This window comes from Amaranthus tricolor, chromosome 7, assembly GCF_026212465.1.
Source record: "Amaranthus tricolor cultivar Red isolate AtriRed21 chromosome 7, ASM2621246v1, whole genome shotgun sequence".
NCBI lineage: Eukaryota > Viridiplantae > Streptophyta > Magnoliopsida > Caryophyllales > Amaranthaceae > Amaranthus > Amaranthus tricolor.
The window spans coordinates 24,726,555-24,747,782 of record NC_080053.1 but is presented as its reverse complement, the minus strand read 5'-3'; the positions used below and the strand labels follow the sequence as shown (position 1 = coordinate 24,747,782).

At 30.4% G+C, this 21,228-nt stretch overlaps 1 protein-coding gene and 1 long non-coding RNA gene across 2 annotated transcripts; one reads left to right on the top strand and one right to left on the bottom strand.

Moving 5' to 3' along the window:
• The first annotated feature begins 534 nt into the window (after window positions 1–534).
• On the top strand, window positions 535–5,209 carry LOC130817366 (uncharacterized). The gene is made up of 3 exons (XR_009043771.1): window positions 535–974; window positions 1,340–1,427; window positions 1,541–5,209. It is a non-coding gene; the product is annotated as an uncharacterized LOC130817366 (long non-coding RNA).
• Window positions 5,210–11,926: 6,717 nt separating this feature from the next.
• Window positions 11,927–16,957, bottom strand: LOC130817365 (uncharacterized). Its single transcript, XM_057683028.1, has 7 exons — window positions 16,298–16,957; window positions 15,594–15,680; window positions 15,188–15,451; window positions 14,614–14,778; window positions 14,302–14,355; window positions 13,864–14,010; window positions 11,927–12,650 (listed from the first exon to the last, which is right to left on the bottom strand). Exons 1-7 carry the CDS (start codon window positions 16,448–16,450, stop codon window positions 12,273–12,275), a joined length of 1,248 nt encoding a protein of 415 aa, XP_057539011.1. The 5' UTR covers window positions 16,451–16,957; the 3' UTR covers window positions 11,927–12,272.
• Window positions 16,958–21,228: the final 4,271 nt, after the last annotated feature.

The window sequence follows — 21,228 nt, the reverse complement described above, 5'->3', positions numbered from 1 at the left end:
TTTTGAACATTCATTTATTTAACATTTTTTCAAAGAAATTCATACATTTAAATTGACAAAAGCATCAATGGATATTCTTATGATCTTATCCGTCTTTGACTTATAAAAAGCAACAAAGACATTGCAATGAGAATACTTCAATGTTAGACTAATACATATTATAAGAACACGCGTTTTTTTTTCAAGGTCTTCTCATTAAGACACGATTAGCGGTAGAGTAAAAATTGACAAATTTTTTAAAGGCTGTGTGCAATTTTAAATTTATGATATTTTTCTAACAATTTTATATTTTTTAACACCTAATATATACTAGTAATTTAATATTAAAACCCTTAATTTTTCGGAGTCCTATGCGATCGAATATGTTGAACATGCTCAAAACGTTCTCTGGACACATATGTGTCAGAAGAGTATCCTATTACCATTCATCATCATCATCAACATTGTACTCAGTGTATTCCGCCCATAAAAAATTATAAACAGGGTGTAAAAAGAGTATAAATAGAGAAGAACGATAATAACAAAAAGAGCTGAAGAATACCTCGAATCGAAATAGTAATATAGTATCCCATACTATCCATTTTTGCCAAAACGAACCGTCTTTCTCTACTCATATATGTTTTCATGATTTTGCTTATTTTGCTTGATCACTGCATTTGGTTTGCCTATGAACACGAAACATTCCCCATTTCTCCATTTTTTTGATCTTTTCCTACCCCATTTCCCCTCCTGATCGTTCCTCATTTCCCCATTTTCTGATTTTCCTTTAGATCATCTTCTTCCAATTTCTTTCTTCTTACCCGTAAACCCTCATCCTTCCACCATTAATGGCTACCTCTGCTGCTGCACGGTCTCTTTTTACGTCGCTCTACCACCATTGCGTGGTTCACCATTTCCAAATCAAATTTCAACCTATTTCCTCACTCCTTTCGACTTTCTAAACAAAACCCTCTATCGTCTCCTCGCATTTTTAGGTATTCAAATAATAATCCTTTCTTGCACCATTAATTTTTCTTCATTGATATTTTTACTGGGGAGGAATTGATTAATATTTTTGATTTTGGGTGTTCGAAAATCATTATTTTGAATTGTTTTTTTTAATTTACTTGCATATTTTTAGGTTCCTCGATTTTAACTCTTTGAAAATCATTGTGAGTTGAACATTTTTCTTTGCATTTTCATGGTTTTGGGTGTTCGAAACGCATTATTTTGAATTCTTTTTGTTTAATTTACTTGCATATTTTTAGGTTCCTCGACTTTAACTTTTTGAAAATCATTGTGAGTTGAACTTTTTTCTTTGCATTTTCATGGTTTTAATTTTTGTGGCTTTTCTGAGTAGATGTTGAACAATCGACACTCCTTTCGTTGAAGACATTTGACTCTACTCTTGGTATTCTAAATTACGAAGACTTAACCATTTGAAGCAGGTAATGTTATGCTTTTGTTGAGTTTTTGTTTCTTTTCAATTTATACTATTCTTATGTCTTTTACCATGAAATTTGTGCTGCTAATTTTGTTTTTGTTGACTACTTTGCCTCAGATCTCCAAAGGGCTTTTAGAGTAGTATGGCCCTGAAAAGGTTATTGATACTCCTAAAACAGAGGTTTGTTTCTTGAGCAGAGTAGAAGTTCTCCTTTTATATGAGTATTATTTTTATAATCCTTTTAATTTGCTTTTTTAAATGATTGTGGTATGCTTTTATAATTGTATTGGTTCAATCTTATCTGAGAAATTGAGTTGCCAAGTTTTCTAGTTTTCCCTTTAATTTGACTGTAAGATAATGGCTTCTTTAGCTAGGTTCTTTAAGGAAAACCAGATTTTGACCTTATATGAATGGTTCTAGGATACAATATGACCTTTCTTTAGTGAATGAGATGTAGTTTCCGCGAGACTGCTAGCATTAAGGGTTTGCTATGAACTCTTACCAACTTATTTTATTTCTTACTTCCTCCGTTCCATATTACTTGCACCGAACAAATTTTTGCACTATTCATCATTCTATGGTAATGTACATATTTCGTTTATGACACGAGAAAAAAACTTAGTCATGTGAGATCTTTTATTCGTATCATTGCATATTTTTATTATATCAAATTTTTATAGTTTTTAGTTAAGTATAACTCTAGATATAGACGATCCGACAAACGTATTGGATTACGCAAAAATGTGTTTGGTGCAAACATTTCTAGACGGACATTTATGGCACCTGATACCATATGTTGGCATTGCTATTCTCATATACCATATAGCTTGTCGAGGGGATGCAAGGTTTAGGCTAAGATATGTGCTGCTATGATGGTGTGGTTTGATGATGATGAATGCTGACACGTAGAGGCTTGAGCCTTGATGTGAGATGGGCAGCTTTGTCTTCATGGTGGCAACCTTGGCGCGATTGCAAGGTAGTTGAATGAAGGAATGTTTGAATGTTTCGAGGCTTGGGTACTTACTACGACTTGCTAATGTTGTTTCATTTGATGGGGGTATTGTTGTGCCGACAACGCTACCGTGTTTCTTGACGAGCCAAACCCGAGCATTGGTATTTATGATGTTCTTGACAATCATACATAGACAAGCCCTAAGCATTGGTATCAATGATGTTTAGGAAATCATACATGGACAAGACTTGGACATTGGTGTTTATTAAGACCAAACCAGCAGCAACAAGAGCACCAACACACACCGCTCCATGCCAAAGTTTCTCCCATCTTTGTTCCAATAGTACTAGGAAAATTAGATTGGTTATATTGTTTATCAATTTTAAATTAGCCGTACTAAGTTGTGTAGCAAGGCATCAATTTTATTGTTTATCACATGCAAATGCAATGATTCTATATCATACCTTCCTTTTATTGATGATTTCCTCTCACTCCCATGCCAATTAGTATGGTTTTTGACTAAATCACTTATGATGTTAAAAGGCGGCATCGAGAAGCTTGTTCATAATAGGACCTCTAGTTCTCATATCAAGACTAATTTATCTTTCATTAGAGAGGTATGGATGAAGGAGAGTGCACTTTTTCATGCCATGGTGTGGACACTCCCGGATGTTACCCCAAAATCTCTCCCATGCTTCGCTTAAGTTCTCATCGGGCTCTTGTCTAAATACCACTAGCTTGCTGCAGATGTCGATGGTCTTTTCTAAGGAGTAGAAGTGAACCATGAATACTTTTGTGACCTCACTCCATGTGGTGAGAGAGTTTGGTGGTAGCTCCTCCAACCAATTTAGAGTCTTTTCCGTCAAAGTGAAATGGAAGAACCTCATAAGAAGAGCCTCTTATGGTGCCTCATAAGAAGAACCTCCAAATTGAATTTGTTGAAGTACGGAAAGGAGACAGTATTTCATTTGGAAGTTGTTACTAGTTGGACTTTGAATGCCACTTTATAGCTCAAAGGCATACGAAAGCCTATACCCCCTCAATGTTCTTCCATTCACGCACGCCATTTCCTTATTATAGTTTTCTTGTGTTATTTCTTCTTCACTTGTAACGTAATTCTTCGTGGGGAAGACTATTCTTGAACACGCCTATTTCCTCTTTGTCTTGTTCGAGGTCTACCCCTCCAATGTAGTTGGGCAATAGGAATGCCGTCTTTGTAATTATCTATTTGTGAAGATGAATTGCTTTTGGATCTTCTACTTATATACAACAAGCACAACTAAAGATATTGTTACCAATGACTAGCAAGAATGTCCTTTTAAGAAAGGAAAAATTACCGTGAATAATACAATTTTTTGTTAATTTTCCTACAATAATACCAAGTATTAATTAACCATGAATAATACCAACTTAAAGGGGTGTTTTCCTAGAAAATCCTCAACATATTAAAAATTAAATTATAGGTGATTATAAGACAAAAAAAATTAGTATATTAGTTAATAAATCAAAGTTGGTATTATTCTAGGAAAATAACACACTAAGTTGGTATTATTCATGGTTAATCAATAATTGATATTATTGTAAGAAAATCAACAAAATGTTGTATTATTCATGGTAATTTTTCTTTTCAGAAAAATGATGAAAAGTATCTCAAAAAGAAAAAAAGAAAGAAAAATGATGAAGCACTTATGTTTTTTATTTTACTTATTTTTATGAATGCAATTAGCAAGAGCCTAAGATCATGAAAACCATTTTTACTCGATGCTTAATAAAATGCCTCTCCGGCGATGACGCCATTTTTTTTGTTGAGAATGGGATTAAGCGTAGTTCCTACGAAGCTTCCTAGGGTCGTTGGATGCACTAGGTTCGCTTCACACAAAGAGTAAGATAAGGTCACCCAACCAACCGTTATAACTAGCATAGGGTAAGGGGTCGAGTCCACGGGAAGTCTTGATTAAGAGGTCAATGAGACAACGGTGATACCACAATCTAGGCTAATCTTTTTGGTTGGATTGTTTGATTAAATAGTAGTGCAAGATTTAATAATATGACACAAATACTAGGGGTAGGGTCTCAACTTATTCAACACGTTATGGTAAAACATGAAGCCCTCAATGGAATTGTGGGTAATAGTGATAATTTAGGGATCATTGAATTGGTAATCTAGCCCTTCTTTCAAGAGTCCTAGAATTAATCAAGCCAATTCTACTTGTTTCATCTTTCAATTCGTCAAGTAGCATATATGTTATGCATTCCGGATTTCTCTACACCAATGCAAGGAATAAAGGCAGGTGAGGTTCTTAGCATGTTCAACATGTTCGATCGCACAGGACCCCAAAAAATTTAGTGCCTGAATATTAAATTTTGTGGTATATGTTATGTGTTTAAAAATACAAAGCTGTTAGAAAATATCATAATTTTTAAAATTGTACAAGGCCTTTAAAAAGTTTGTCAAATTTTACTCCGCACCTAAATAAAGCAAGCTTTGTAAGTTGTAACCATAGTCAATCTCGATAACCAACAACATGCATGTGAATTTCATACATGGATAATGTCATCTATGTTCAATCTTTCAATTGTAAACCAAGAATCAATAAATTTAAGCACTCCAAGTGGCCAACAAGAAGCATATCAATAATCGATCCATGCAATTCATCAAAACCGTTCTTCGCTATTGTCACCTTCAATTTTACATCACCATGAACATGGTTGGGATGAGTTGTCACCCATCCTCTAGTTGATGAACTACTCACAAGCCATAAAATTAATTGGATTGAAATGTTTGAAATTGAGATTACAAAGACTAAAAACTTGGAATCTTCAAGGAGATGGTTGTCAATCACCCCCAACAACCTTTTCCTTGAATCTACTACTAATTAGTATAGAAACTTGAGTAATACACGAAGTTAAAAATATATATAAATATAAATTTGAAATAGGGATGCGTATTACATGTTATCAGTATATAATTATAATTTTTTATAAAATAGTAAATAGATAAAGAATTTTAGAATATATAGTGTTTTTAATGAAAAAAATCAGATTGTTAATATAAGTATTAGTTAAAGTTCTCGGACTTTTTAAGACAAATGTAATCTTCCAACAATGTTATCATAATGATTATTTGTTATGCTCAAAATAATTTTTGATTATCATGTATCTTTTGTATTTTGATGAAATATTATTGAAATTAAAATTTTAATGAAAAAAATTTATTAATTTGCAAATACTTTAACATAAATAAGCAAATATATATGTTTTAAAAAACTTTAATTGAAAATCTTATATAGCTTTTAAATTTAAAAATATAATATTAAATTTGATGAAAATTATTAAATATGACAAATGACTATGGAGGTGCCATGTGAAATTTTACATTCTTTTTATTAGATTGTATAAGATATAATATTAAATTTGGTAAAAATTATTAAATATGACAAATGACTATGGAGGTGCCATGTGGATGATTGCGCAATTGAAATATACTCATTTGTCCTATAAGATTTACATCTAAGCAAAATAGGGTAATTTTTTAAAAAGTGGTAATAAATAAAGATAAAGTATGAATTGTATAGATGAAATTAAAAGAGAATTAAAATATATGGATGAGATGAAAAAAAGTGGTAGGCCATCGTCTAAAAATAAAAATGATATAAATTAACTGGGACAGACTAAAATGAAAAATGCTACGAATTTAGTAGGACGAAGTAATCTACAATATATGAAATTGAGGAACATAGAAAAACTAATTAATTTTAACCCATTTTTTTTGATAAAAACCAGAGGATGGGGCTACATAGCCAAAAGGTGAGCTTTTCTAGCTTCCTACAAACTATTCTAGCTTTGGCATACAGCACGAATGGCAAATGAAATTATTACAAACAATTTGAAAGGAAATAGAAAATTCGGGTTAAAATAATGAACCAGTCGACCCGTCGCATGCCAATCGACCGGTCAATTGGTTCAGTTCTGCAGAGTTTCTTTACTTTCTTTTGATTTCTCCAAGTGTTGGAATAAAAAACATGCAAGCTCACGCAGTCGACCACCATTCGACTTAGCTCGACTCCTTTCCATTTTGTGGCATTTTGTTGACTTTATGCTCCGAGATCCCGGTTCTACATTTCTAAGGTTCCCATTATGCCGTAGAAGTGCTTTTGGACTTAAAAATACCTAAAACACCTGAAAAATGCACCAGCACTACACCAAAAGCATAAATCACAAAATATGGACATAAATGGACTAAATTGATAAAAAGAGCATGGATAAGGGATCACTGTTTCAAAGTCGAGCAGTCTCGCATCTTGGATTGTGAGGGCAGCGATTCTAACCTAGGCCTAGGCCTATTTCTTCTCCGTGTTAAAATGAATTGTATGGATAATATTGAAAGAGATTTAATATATATAGATGAAATTAAAAGAAAGTGGTAGGCAATAGTCTAAAAATAAAAATAATGCAAATTAAGTAGGACGAATTAAAATGAAAAATGATGCAAATTCAATGGAACGGAAGGAGTATAGATTTATATTATAGTAGCTAATAAATTTAGATCTTACAAAATACTATTTTAGGTTTGAATTATGAACAACCTAAAAAAATGTAGTTAATAAAATTAATTATAGAATGCTATTGAGCTAAATAATTATGGAAAAATAATAGACTTTATGGGTAAAACCTTGTAGCATTGAAACTGATTGTTCTTAGTGATGTTACTTCACTTAGTGCCGCATTAGGATTATGATTAAATCTTGTATGATTGTTTTGATTGTTCAAGTGTTAAGGTTATAAATGTGTGATCGCAACTTATAACTTATATTTATAAAGTAATAGGAATTATAATTGCCTTAATTCCACATTGGGTTACTAAACAAATAAATAAAGAAATACAATGATCTAATAATAATTTAATGAAATTTACGAAATTCTTAATTAATTGTTTTAATTTATTGTTTACAAACTTTCTTCTATTATGTTTTAAACAAGTAATCTTTGTTACTTTCTACAAATTCTTAATAATGATAATTTACTCCCTCCGTTCTTTTAAGTTCTTTCACTTTGGATTTTTCACACATATTAAGAAAAAGTAAATCTTTGGTTGTAGTGGGTATTATTTTAATTAAATAGTAGTGTAGAGTAATAATTGTATTGAAAGTATGAGAGAGAAAATAATTATAAATAAAAGAAAATGGGTACATTAAAAGAAAAGGGGTGTTTTAAGGGATAAAAACTTTCTAAAAATAAAAAGTATTCTAAAATGGAAGAATTTATAAAACTATCCGTTATAATAAGGTGGAAGAATTTAAAAGAACGGAGGAAGTATGTTTTTTTCCATTGGATAAGATCCTTACTTCTCTACTACAGTTTGTAGGAAAATATTTAATTATTTTGATTGTTACCGTCAACGACTTTAGGCGACGTTTAGGGGATGGGTATAAAGCACCAAAGAAATGGTCCTCAAATTATATTAAAATTGAATCCATTTGGAGAAAACAAAACTCACATTAATCATAATACTATATTTGGATAATAATTTTGGTAGAGAAAAAAAAATAAAGGAAAGGAAGAGTGGAAGGAAAGAGAAATAGAACAAAAATTATTTTTGTTTATTTAAAAGGAAAGAGAATGGAAAAGGAAAGAAATGTGCTTTTTTAATTTTGATTTTATTTGAAAAGAAAATATAAAAATAAAATAAAATGTGACATATTGACCAGGTTTGTTTCTCTTAGATATAGATAAATAGTAAATGAAAAATGTAACCTTTAAAAAAAAACTGATAAAAATCAAATTTTCAAAAATAAATTTCCCATATATAAACTTATCAAATATATTAACCATATAAAATTGTCAGCTTTTTATAACTATCAATAACAGATTACAAGACAATGCAACCCTGTCTTTTAGCCTTTTTGTTAGGATTCGTTCAAATTTTTATCCCAATCTTTAAACTTTACCATACTTTTCATTTTATTGCCACCCCTAAATCAAATTACGAATTTGCCCCTAAATTTAAAAAATTTACAACTTTACCATCCCCTTAAAATTTCTTATTTATAATAATAATAATAATAATAATAATAATAATTTAAAAAATAAATTAAATATAATAATTTAAACAAAAATGAAAATTTAATAATAATAATAATAATATTAATAACAATCACAATAATAATAATAATAATAATAATAATAATAATAATAATAATAACAATAAAAATAACAATATTAATAATAATAATAATAATAATAATAATATAAATAAAATTAATAATAATATTAAAAAAAAAAAAAACCCAGTCACACAAAAAACCTCAAGCCAACCGGGGTTCAGTCGCGGAAAAAACCGCAGCTGGACCACGGTTCAGTCGCACAATTTCGTGCGTCTGAACCATGGTCCAGTCGCGGTTTTTTCCACAACTGAACCCCGGTTGGCTCGCGGTTTTTCCTGCGGTTGGATTTTTTTTTTTTTTTTAAATTATTATTAACTTTATTTATATTATTATTATTATTATTGTTGTTGTTGTTATTATTATTATTATAGTGATTGTTATTATTATTATTTTTTTTAAATTATAAATAATTAAACATTCAAATAAATTATTTAAATTCAAAATTAATTACATTATCATAATATAATAATATATTAATATAAAATTAAACTAATTATTATATATTAATAATATAATAATATAATAATATATTATTTATAATTCGAAATTCAAATAAAAAAAAAAGACAGTCGCAGGAAAAATCGCGAGCCAAACGCACTTGATAACACAATTATCATTTTAAAAACACTAAATTTAAAGAAGAATATAAAAAAGTTAATAATAATAATAATAATACAACAACAACAATAATAATAATAATAATAATAATAATAATAATAATAATAATAATAATAACAATAATAACAACAACAATAATAATAATAATAATAATAATAATAATAATAATAATAATAATAATAATAATAATAATAATATAAATGAAATTAATATAAATTTTCCAAAAAAAAGAAAAAAAAATTAAAAATGAATCGCCCAGTTCTTGGCGATTCATTTTTGGTTTTTATTTTTATTTTTACGTTTCTTTTTGAATAATTATTATTATTTTTAATTTTATTATTGTTGTTATTATTATTATTTATTATTATTATTATTATTATTATTATAAATAAGAAATTTGTAGGGACTGGTAAAATTGTAATTTTTTAAAAATCAGGGGCAAATTCGTAATTTCATGGGGAAAGGGGTGGCGATAAAATAGAAAGGGGTGGCGAAGTTTAATAACTCCCATTTTTATTTGTTTTCTAATTTCTAATAATTGATTGAAATTGATGTGATATTTTTATTAAAACATGTTGCCTGTGGGTGAAATAATCACTTGCTAAAGAAAAACAAATCCAAATTAAAAACTAAAACTGTAGACAATAAATATTGAATTTTTGTAATCCAGTGGTAAAGCTATGTTACAAGGTTTATATCTTACAGCTGGTCTTGGACGAGACGATCTCATAATGAAACCGTCAATTTAGACCAGTCCAATTCACGCGTGTAACAATGAAAATTTAAAGTTGATAAGATTAATTATAAAAAAAAGTACAAAATAAGAGCAAAATCAACTTATTTCTAAATGTAAGCGTCTCCAGCCCCAGAACTCAAGTTCGATGATGTTCGCAGTTAGTAACTGTAAAAAAAGGCAAACTGGTCAAATAAAGTCAAATAAAGGCAAAAGTGATATAACTTTAGATTATACTGTTATGTAATTTTTCTTTTTGCCATATTTGTAAATTTATTATCATATTGGAAGTTTTTTATATTATACAATTAGAAATATAATAATTTGGGATTTCTACAAATAGAAAATATAACATTTTAAATGCGACGAAGTGATAATTGTTTGTTTAGTTTTTGTTTCAATAAAATGTAAGTTGTAAGTGAAAACTAGGTGTTATCTCAGTCAGTTGAAGAACAAGTACAATTTTCTGGATTAAGTCATAGCTTTATAGGTTTGATTCTCACCTAATTTTCCTTTTCAATTTATCGATTTATCCGATAATAAAAAATTTTTAAATAAAAATTATAAGTTCTAACTTAACCTGTGAAAATGGTTGATCGAACAAATTTTTATCTGAATCACTTTGGATGGGTCAATTTTAGGATAATTTATTTTTGGATTGGGTCAATTCCGAAACGGGTTATATGCTCAAATCGATTCATACGGGTTAAGTATGTTTTATAGAATTGTAAATTTATCCAAAGATATATATAGATAACAATTAGAAATACTTAGATACATCGACATGCATGCTAAAATAAGCATTATAAATCGATATTGCAACACTAACAATTTGTATAAAGAAATGCATGAAAAATAATATAAAAAATTAATAGAAACACCACCTAAAATAAAATATTATAAAGTTAAAAGCACATACTAAAATAAAATGTTGCAATTTGTTAAGAATAGAGGGAGCTATGTTATATACTCTCCAATTCTGAGCAAGTATCTTGTTTTCTTTTAGGTCAGTTCACCTTAATTGTTTTATTTTTATTTTAAATAACGATTTTTTACACATATGGACACCTTTTGTTATGGTCTCCTAAATTTGTACATGCTAGCGCCTTTTTGTGGTGCTCCCTCCTTAATTTATTCATGTGAAAATCTTTGTATTGTAATCCCTTTTTAATTTGTAAATGTAGACAATTTTTTTTTATTGTGCTCCCCTAATTACCTTAATATTTATATAAACCTGAATTGGACATTTGCTTTGAATTAGAGGGCGTATTATCAAATATTAAAGAATAATTTGCAAATTATAGCCTTAAAATTCAAGATTTGTGTGAATTAAAGCCGCAATATTTATTTTTTGCGAATTACAGCCTCGATTGTTTATTTTTTGCGAATTACAGCCTTAATTGTTTATTTTTTGCGAATTGCAACCACCAAAGTATTAAAGTTTACATTTTCAGCCCAAAACACAGAAACTCTGACCATTTAACCTAAAATTTCAATCAACAAAATGGTTAGAATTATGTATTTTGGCCTGTACCTGTAAACTTTAATACTTTGGTGATTATAATTCAAAAAAAATAAATATTTAGACTATAATTTGCAAAAGTGCTAAACTCTAAAGCCGTAAATCACAACTTATTCAATATTAAATTAAAAGAGATACTATACAAATTACAATCTATTAACTTTATGTTGAAGAAAAAAGGGCAAGAAAAGGGGGGGAATAGAAAATTAAAAAAAGGGCTAGGGAGAAGTGGAGGGCAAAAGCCAAAAGGACAGTGGGGCCAAGAGGACTGGAAAGCTAGCAGTGTCATCCATTCACATGGCCTTACTCATTCACTCATAACTATTAACTCATAAGCATAACCACTCAAAATCTTAACTTTAAAATAAACCATGTAAAGTCGAGCTAACTTTATTGACAAATGAGCACCATTACCCATTATCTCTCTCCTTTCCTTCAATTCCATAACTAAAAGAAAGAAAAAAAAATTGGGTATCCCAAAAAGAATCCCATTTAAAAATAAAGACCAATCCAATCAAATTAAAGGAATAATACTACCATTAAGGGATTCCTCTTCCATCATACACACTTGACTTACATGGAAGAGCACATTTTTTGAAAATTTAAATTACTTTTACACTTTACTACAACCAAAAACCTAACTCTACTACCACCACCACCACCACCTACCGCCTACTGCCACCGCCTTACACCGTAAATCAAATCATATAGACATACATTGAACTATTACACACAAGATCAATTCTAGATTGAAGGGGACATTTCCCTTTGGGTTGCCTCGGCTTCTATTTTCAATTTTTTTCTCGTTTTTTCTTTTTAATTAAGATTAATATTTTTCAGTATTTCTTCTTAGAAGCAAGCTACGGGCAGTTTCCGTTTCTACCAGGGCCTCCGTAATAAAAGAAATGACCCCAATCGCTATTACTCCCTGTTTGAACATCATAGCAGTTGGATTGCTCTGTGAAGGTACCAATATCTTTCGGAGCCTTGAGGTTGTTAGACTCGTCTACAACTTGTATGTTTCTGAAGTAACTTGCTTTGCCAAATCCTTCCTCGGGAAAATGTCCGCTCCCCATTTGAGTTGAAGTATGCTGTCCATCCACTTCTGAGTTTACCACTTCCCCTCCCCATTCTATCATTGAAGCACTCTCAGACAGGTACGAGAACAAGAATGATGGCCAGTACCCTAACACATAGTCATTTCCGAACTGCATCCACCAGTTCCCTTCCTTTGGATCCTACACCATGTTACACCGTATAAATCCCAAATTAAAAGAACATTATCTCCTTGTTGACCCTAAAAGCTCTCAGATTAATAGGCGAAATGTAGCAAACTTAACGGGACATAAGAGTATCATAAAGGATTAGCATTATCATAAATGATACAACTCAACATAGAAACAAACAAAACAAAAAGTATTAATTAATAATAACAAAAGAAAAGCAAAGACAATATAAGGTGGTAATGGTAGTTCCCTTTGGGCCTTGACATCCCACCCAACTACCCACCCATTTAGACCCACCATCTTCCTTCACCAAAATACAAGTCAAAAGAGATTTGGATTGTTATGCAGTGCCCATTATTCACAGTTAACACTACATGTGATTATCTTTTGTCCTCATTTTTGGATCAAAAGGTTAAATACGAATAGCTTTTCATTGTCCTCACTCTTGATTGACAAGAGAGAGATAGGACAATTTAGAGTGGTGGGTATGAGGGAGGGACCCACAAAGGGAAAATATTAATGTGTTATATTAATAATATCCCCCATTTTTTAATGCACAAGGCCATTTCGAAAGATTCTTACAACTCCATATACTACTTCATAGCATCTGATCCACAGACCACAGCCTTGTCCCTTTCCCCCTCCCTCTTTACCTGTCCTTGTTTATTTACTTTTTGAACCCAAGATTATATACAAGTGAATCCAATGATCTTAATATTTCAAGTAAATAAATAACCTTTTTTTCCTTCCATTTTTAAATTCAAAGACATGCAAGGGAACACTAAAAGCCTTGGAAATGTATCTTTTTGACAGCCAAAGTTGCCAGTATCTTCCATTTTTATACTACATAAATTATTCAGGCTATAGAATTATCAGGAGTACTTCTACTTGGCTTATACTTCCTCAATTCTGAAATTCTCGCTACATAACGGTTTTTGACTTTAATCATCATTCAAGCTTATTCTATATATTGCGGCTAATGTGTATGGAAAAATATAGGCAAGCACGATATTGTTTGAATCGCATACTTTCATAAGATTAAGTTTTTATAATTTTTAGATGTGGGTAGTTCAATGTATAAATGATCAAAATAACACAATGGATTGCGTAAAAAGTCAAATGTAGCAAGAATAGTGGAGCGGAGGAAGTAGAAGTATATTTATTCAAATTTTTTTAAAATAAAGCTCATTATTGAATAAGATTGAGTGAGGATATTGGAATTTACCTTCCAGACAAGAATACTGATATCATATTGGGAACTTCGATACCCAGAGACTGGTGAGATGCTTGCTCCCATCGCTATCTCGCTGTTGATTTGTATGAATCCTGAGCATAACAGGTTGTAGCATCCTGTGGCTTGATACGCATCGCTCTGAAAATTGTTTAGTTATAATCACCGTCACATTATTCACTAATCTTCTTGCGAATGATGAATCAAAAAAAACGAATCATGGTCGATTTTGGGCTATTTTAGGGTCAATTTACGCGAATTGCGAATTCAAAAGGCGAATTACCTTACGAATCATATTACACTGGTTATAATTCTTAAGAATCAAATCACAAAATACAGTCGTAATTTAGATATTCCTAGCAAGTACATGAGGGAAGCTTACGGTATTTCATTAGAACGAAAGAAGCCAATGCCTAGTATGAAAAAGCTTACCGTCCAATATGTGAAAAGTCTGGTGTTGTTATCCCCATAAAGATCAGGACTAACCTGTATCCACATCATTCACACGACTAGTAGTCAGAAAGAGAACACACATTTCTAATTAAAGATTCTTAACAGAGAAAATTGTAGATACAATCAAATGGAAATGGGGTCATGAATTATTGCATTGTTGACTTGACGGGAAAGGAATTTACTCGAAACTATTCATATAACATGACTAAATTGTTGTTCCTATAGTGCACAATGGTCATGTCATTAGCTCCAAAGCAAATCCCATCATCATCATAATGAAAAAACATATACCTGCCAACCAGCTTCAATGCTATTGAGATCTTCACCAAAGGAACCTCCCAAAATCCAGATTTGTGACAAACTGAACTCATTTGGCTGCTGAATCCTCGGTTCCCAAACGTTTATGGTCGCCTTTGCTCCATAGTACTTGTCTCCTTCAACATATGCAATCGCATGCTGTAAAATGTTAAAATATATTTAGTGCGAAAGCTAAAACAGAATAAGAATCAAGAAAATTAAGAGAATAATAATCAAGAATAAGAGAATAGGAATCAAGTAAATAAAGATAGATAAAGCCTCTTTTATCGAACTAAAGGAGTATACTCTTATAAACCTTTTTCTTCCTCTTCCTTTGTCCAGTGGAGATTCTGAGCATGATCAACATGTTCGACACAGGGCACCAAAAAGTTGGGGCCTTTAATATTAATATAAGTAGTATATATGATAAGTATTTAAAGATAAAAAATGTTATAAAAATATCATAATTTTTAAAAATTGCATAGGGGCTTCAACTAATTTATCAGTTTTTGTTCTGTCCCTGCCTTTGTCTTAAACAAAGAAAAGAAGAGTGGATTAAGATGATGACCTGATGGCCGCTCTGGTTGACTAGGTCGGGATCTGGAGACCTGGGTTTAGCAAAGCTGCGGTGCTTCTTCCTTCCATATCTCTTAACAGAGCTAGCCCGTAGCACATCCTCCTCCTTAGTTCTCCGAATGGGGATAGTCCCAGATGGACATTTACCATTAGCGTGCCACAGCTGAGTAATCGGATTGCTTCGTGGCTCCTGTTTCGAGCCTACCTTCACCTTGCTCTCACCAAACAACCCTTCTGGGTGATAATTTGGTCTCATCTACACCATCCCCAACAGACACACACACACCAGAAAGAAAGTCTCAGATATATTCCAGCACGAAAAAGGAAAGTACATTTGACATAGAACAACAAATATACAAGAAAAGAGACTGATTCTCCATGAAATGAAATGAAGAGACCTGAATTGTATGATTCTTCAGAAAAGGATGATCAAAGGCTGGTTGATGATGAATGGGAACACAGTCAATTTTATCACCATCTGAACTCTGCATATACATTACAAAACACCCTTTTCAAATTTAGATCCATAAAACTACTGTTTAACCTTCTTATTTTTTATCATGAATGTTATTAACAAACAAAATAAAATTGAAAATTGCAATTTTGGAAAAAGAAACAAGGGATTAACCCTAAATCCAAAAAAAAATGAAATTGCAAGCTAAAAGAACTAAAAAAACAACTCAATGATACATATGAGCAAAACAGTTGCTTCTTGCAATAGATTGATTCAATTCTATGTTCACCATTCTCGGTAGAAATAGCTTGATTTTTGGCATGCATTTGTATTTGAAACAAATAATGAACAAGAAAATCTTCAAAAGACAGGATTAAAAGAAAAAAACAGACAAATTTTAGTGAAAATAAGGCTATCATCTATCTCTATTTTACAGTAATTTCCATACAATCAACAGAAAACAGCTACAAGCTACAGCTACTTCATGAAAGCTATAAAACCCATGTTCAATTTCCTTAAAAAAAAGAAAAAATATAATAGAAAAACTCCAGAAATACTCTAAAATGATAAATCTAGAAGCGTGAAAAAGTAAATTATCAACCCAAAAAAAAAGCGTCCTCCAAAAATGTAGAGAGAGAAAAGCGTTACCAGAATAGTTTTAACAGAAGGCTTATTCAAACGGTTCAAATGTTTACGAACTTGCAGCTTCTGACGAGATGGAATAGCTGAATGAACAACAGTAAAGAAAAACCCAACCAAAAAAGCAAACCCAACCAGCTTAACACTAACCCCCATTTTCATTCTTCAGTAAGAACAGAACCCAGAAACCCAAAAACCCAAAAACCCAACAACCCAAAACCAGCTTCAAACTAGAGAGAGAAAGAAAAAGAAAACAATGAAGTACACAGTTGAAAATTCACCACCATTAAAATGGAAATGAAAAAGAAAAAGGATGAATAGTAACAGCTCCACAAACGGACCTCCCTACACTCTCTTCTTCCCTACCTCGAACCCCACACTGAGTCTGGACTCTCACAGGGACACTCACTTTCTCTCTCCTAAACTCAGTTTCCCGTTTTCCCTTTTTTTTTCTTGTGATTTTGATTTTGTTTAAGGGAGAGGGGAGATCGTGAAATGGGGGGTGAAACAAAAATTTCTTGTTTTGGGCAAAAAGTCCAATAAATGGAGGTTTTTATGAACTCCGTTTTTTATTAGTCATGTTTAGTTGTTTTTTTATGCGCCCGGGCCTAACACTCGTCTACCATTCCAAATTTTACACTCATACGCCACTTATGTCGTATTCTTTCAATTTTCAACTAAATTCAAATTTTTATTAAATAGATTCAATTTTACTTTTATTTTGAAAGATTTATAATCGATTGTGACATGTTTTGTATTATGAAAAATGTCATTATCAAATATAAATATAATAGAATTATGAAAGTATGTATATACTTTTACTGTGTTACTATACTTGTTACATTTGACTTTTCACGCAATTTAATGTCTTATTTTGATCATTTATATATTGAATTATACACATTTAAAAATTATAAAAAGTTAATATTTTAAAAGTATTTGATTATACGATTCAAACAAGATCCCACTTGATCATATTTTTTTTTACACATTAGCCGTAATACATAAAATAAGCTTAAATAATGAAAAGTGTTAATAGTCATTATGTAGCAAATATTTCAGAACAGAAAAAGTGACATTTTTTACACAAATTTTTAAATGAGATAGTTTCATATTGAGATCATTACTATTGAACTGACTCAATATATATTTACTTTTTCAAAATGATCATTTATACTCTTAATACAAATTCTCAAAAGAGATACTCTTAATACAAATTTTTAAACAAAATGATCACACGGTGAGACAATCTTTATTCGGTTGACCCAATGTAAAATTAATTTTCTTATAGTGATTATTTATAATCTTAAAGCCATTATCTACTATTTTTAAGTGATGATTCATAATTTTAAAGTAATCAAATAGAAAAGTAGGTCTCATGATGAAACGGTCTTATATTGTAATCTTAAAGTGATCACATACAGTTTTAAATTTTATAAGTTGTCCCTTTTATAGTTTTAAAGTGATTACTTATAAACTTAAAATGATCATATACAATCCTAAAGTGACCAACTAAAAAATGCACTAATTGTATGGATCCGTTTTATGGTGAGACGATTTCATACAAGACGAGTTATTTTTTAAATAATTATATTTTGTTTGATGCATTATTCTATATTTTATTCAGTTACTCCCTTTGTTTTTATTTGATGCATTTGTAAGGAATGTTCATGAGAATTAAGATAAGTTGAATATTTTAGATGCTAGAGGTGTCATTTTATTGAATAATTAGGAAATAAAGAAAAAATGAGAACTATAAGAATTAAATATATATATATAAAATAACATTAGTGGGAAAATATAAAGATCATAAATATTAAAAAAATATTAAAATAAAGTTAGTGAAAAATGTATATGGACCATAAACATTATAAAATGTTATAATCAAGTTAGTAGAAAACATATCAGAATTATCACTAATTTCTCTATTTAAGCCGTCTCTCCATGATATGACTTCTATTGAGTCAGCCCAAATTATTAAAAAAAACCTCTTCTGATCTTGCTAGTGGGAATTCAATTTTCATTAATTTTTTTTCCTTTTTAATGTTTTTTAATATGTACCTTTTGTATAAACTTCGTCTCATGATGAGATGGTTTTATATAAGACGGGATGGAGGATTATAGGCATTAAATATAGTCAAAATTAAAATAGCTAAAGACTAATTATGTCAAAAAGTGTGATATAATAGAAAATTTCTTTGGGGAAACAATAATTATGACCAAGTACAATGAAAAATGAAAACATTAAATGAGAACAGGGGAGTATAATATGTGAATATTTGAATATAACAATATATATTTGAACTCAGTTTTAGTGAGAGCATAATTTGTGTAGACTTAAGTCATTAAAGATATTTAAAAAATACCTAAATTAAAGATTTTCAAAAATAATAATATTTTAGATTCAAAATTATCAACTATAAAGTTCAGATATATTTTATAATAAATTTATTGTGTTTGAAATGTATATATGGACCGGTCAAAGTATGATATATATCAATTAACTATAATGTGCGTCTCATTAGTCTTATTAATTCAACATGCATTTGCATTATAAATATAATTAATCAGTACAAAAATAATCAATAATAATATTTAGCTCAGTTGGTAAGATGTACATGTTAACTGTTGTTAAAGTTAGATTGTCGGATCAATCCTTGCTATCTAAAATCAGGTGAGTGCCCTCAAGTGCAGGTGAATGAGCCCCTTGGCTCGGCCCATGCTTAAGAAAACACGTAAATGTAGTTATTAATCTAAAAACACACATCTAACAAATGAGCAAATATTTGCTCCATTAATATTAAGTATAATATCAATTTCATTTATTAATAATAAGCTAATAATAATGATTGAAATAAGGTATTTTGTGTGTTTGTACATGAAGTTAAACTACTACTATTGTATATTGTAATAACATAAGTGATTGAAGAACTTAGATGGTATAAATAAATTTATATTCATAGCATTTCCATTATACATTACAATATTTTAATTTATATAAAAATGTTAATAATTGATTATATTAATATACATATGAAATAAATTTTCAAGGCTTATTTATGACATAATCTTCTACACCAAATAATTTTTTATTTTAAATATAGTCTAAATTTCTACAGCTTGCCAATCTTTATGAGTATTGGAATCTAGTATGCCTAGCTACATGATGAAATCAATCAAGTGACGTTAAATTGAATTATAATTAGAGTCGTTTGAGGTAGACCCTATTAAGTATTAATAGAAACTCAAAACTGAATATGATCTGATTAATCTGAAATAACATGCATTATAAAAATTAAATGAATTTGTTAAGATATTTATATCGATTTAATTCGGATATTACACTCCAAACTCACCCAAACCCCTTGTGAATACATCTAATTATAATTATGTTGAATATAAAAGAACCGAATAAATTAGTAACTATGATAGTAACTTGAATTAACTTGAATATAAGAGAATCTCTTGTTGGAAGAGGAAATATTAGTTCAATTATTTAAGAGTAAATTAACATGTTTATCGATGGAAATTGATGCAATTTGAATCAGATGGATCTTAATTGTCGAATTATATTGTATCTCGAGTAAAATTAGGTGGAATTGGAATAAACCTTTCAAAAAATTTAGACTATACGAAACGATGATCTAAATCTTCAAATTACGAAACTCGTGTAAGAAATGCACACGGGTTGTGTATAGCGAGAAGTTGAGTTACAAAATTTTGATTTTGATAGATAGTATAGAACATAATATGTTAAGTTTTCCCTCAAACTCGAGTTGTAACATTAGTCCATCAACTTCATTAAGCTAAATATGAGCTAGTTATGTGAATTTTGAATTAAACTAAAAATAAACATAAAATATATAAAGTTGTCAATTGTGTCTACATCTAACTCTTAAAGGTTTAATGAAAATTGACTTCTTACGCAATATATGATAATAAACTCGGCTAAAATATTTATGTAATTTTTGAATTAAACATCCCATGTCTATATTCCAACTCTAATAGACCAAGACTTATGTAAAAAGGACTACTACTTACATTGAACTTGTAATTCTGAAGCAAATCAAACAACTAATACAACTCAAACAAGTCCTATAAAGATAAAGAAATACATAAAAAAGAAGGCATGAAGCTCATATACTTCTATTGAGTCGAGACTCAATTCTCATGACTTTGGTGATGGGTTTGATCACTTGATTGCTCGTGCCTTATTTTGCACTCTTGAGAGCGAAGATGTGAGAGACATGAGATATAGAGGATTGAGATTTGGATCACTTGATGAAGTGATCAAGGTGAATAATTTGGGGTGTCTTAATGAAGGTAAGGCACGAAGATTGGGAGGGTTTAAAGACTGCTCAAGTTGTCGAGCATGTATGGCTCGATCGAGCCACAAAGCAGAACCAATCCAGTGAGCACTGGACCTCCGCTCAACCAGGCGAGCAAGGTTGCTTGGCCTGAGCGACCATCAACTCCCTTATTCATCAGTTTATGTTTTATGCGGGATTTTTTGTAGGCTTTAAGCTCTTTTGTCCTAGGTTACTCTAATATGTTTTAAGGCTATATAAGGAGTTTTAGAACATCATTAGGGCATTAGAGAGACACATACAAGATTGAAAGTTAGGGTTCACACCATAAGAGTTTTTCATCCTTGTAAATGCATATTTGAGTGAGATTGAGTTAAAGGTTCAATCTTTATCTTGAGAGAAAGTTCTTAAGGATTGGAAATGTGAGTCATTAATAAATTAATGATTATATTAATGATAAATACTTGTTTTGAAGGGGAGGTATCCTTAGATACCTCATATTTCTTGTGTTTTTTGCTTCTCCATTGTTGTGCCCTCTATTTTTGGTGTTTATCTTTGCATTTATTTTGTGTTTGTTTCTTCACCATTGTCATAGCCTATACGCAACAACTTCTTATGTGGGACATTGGGAAT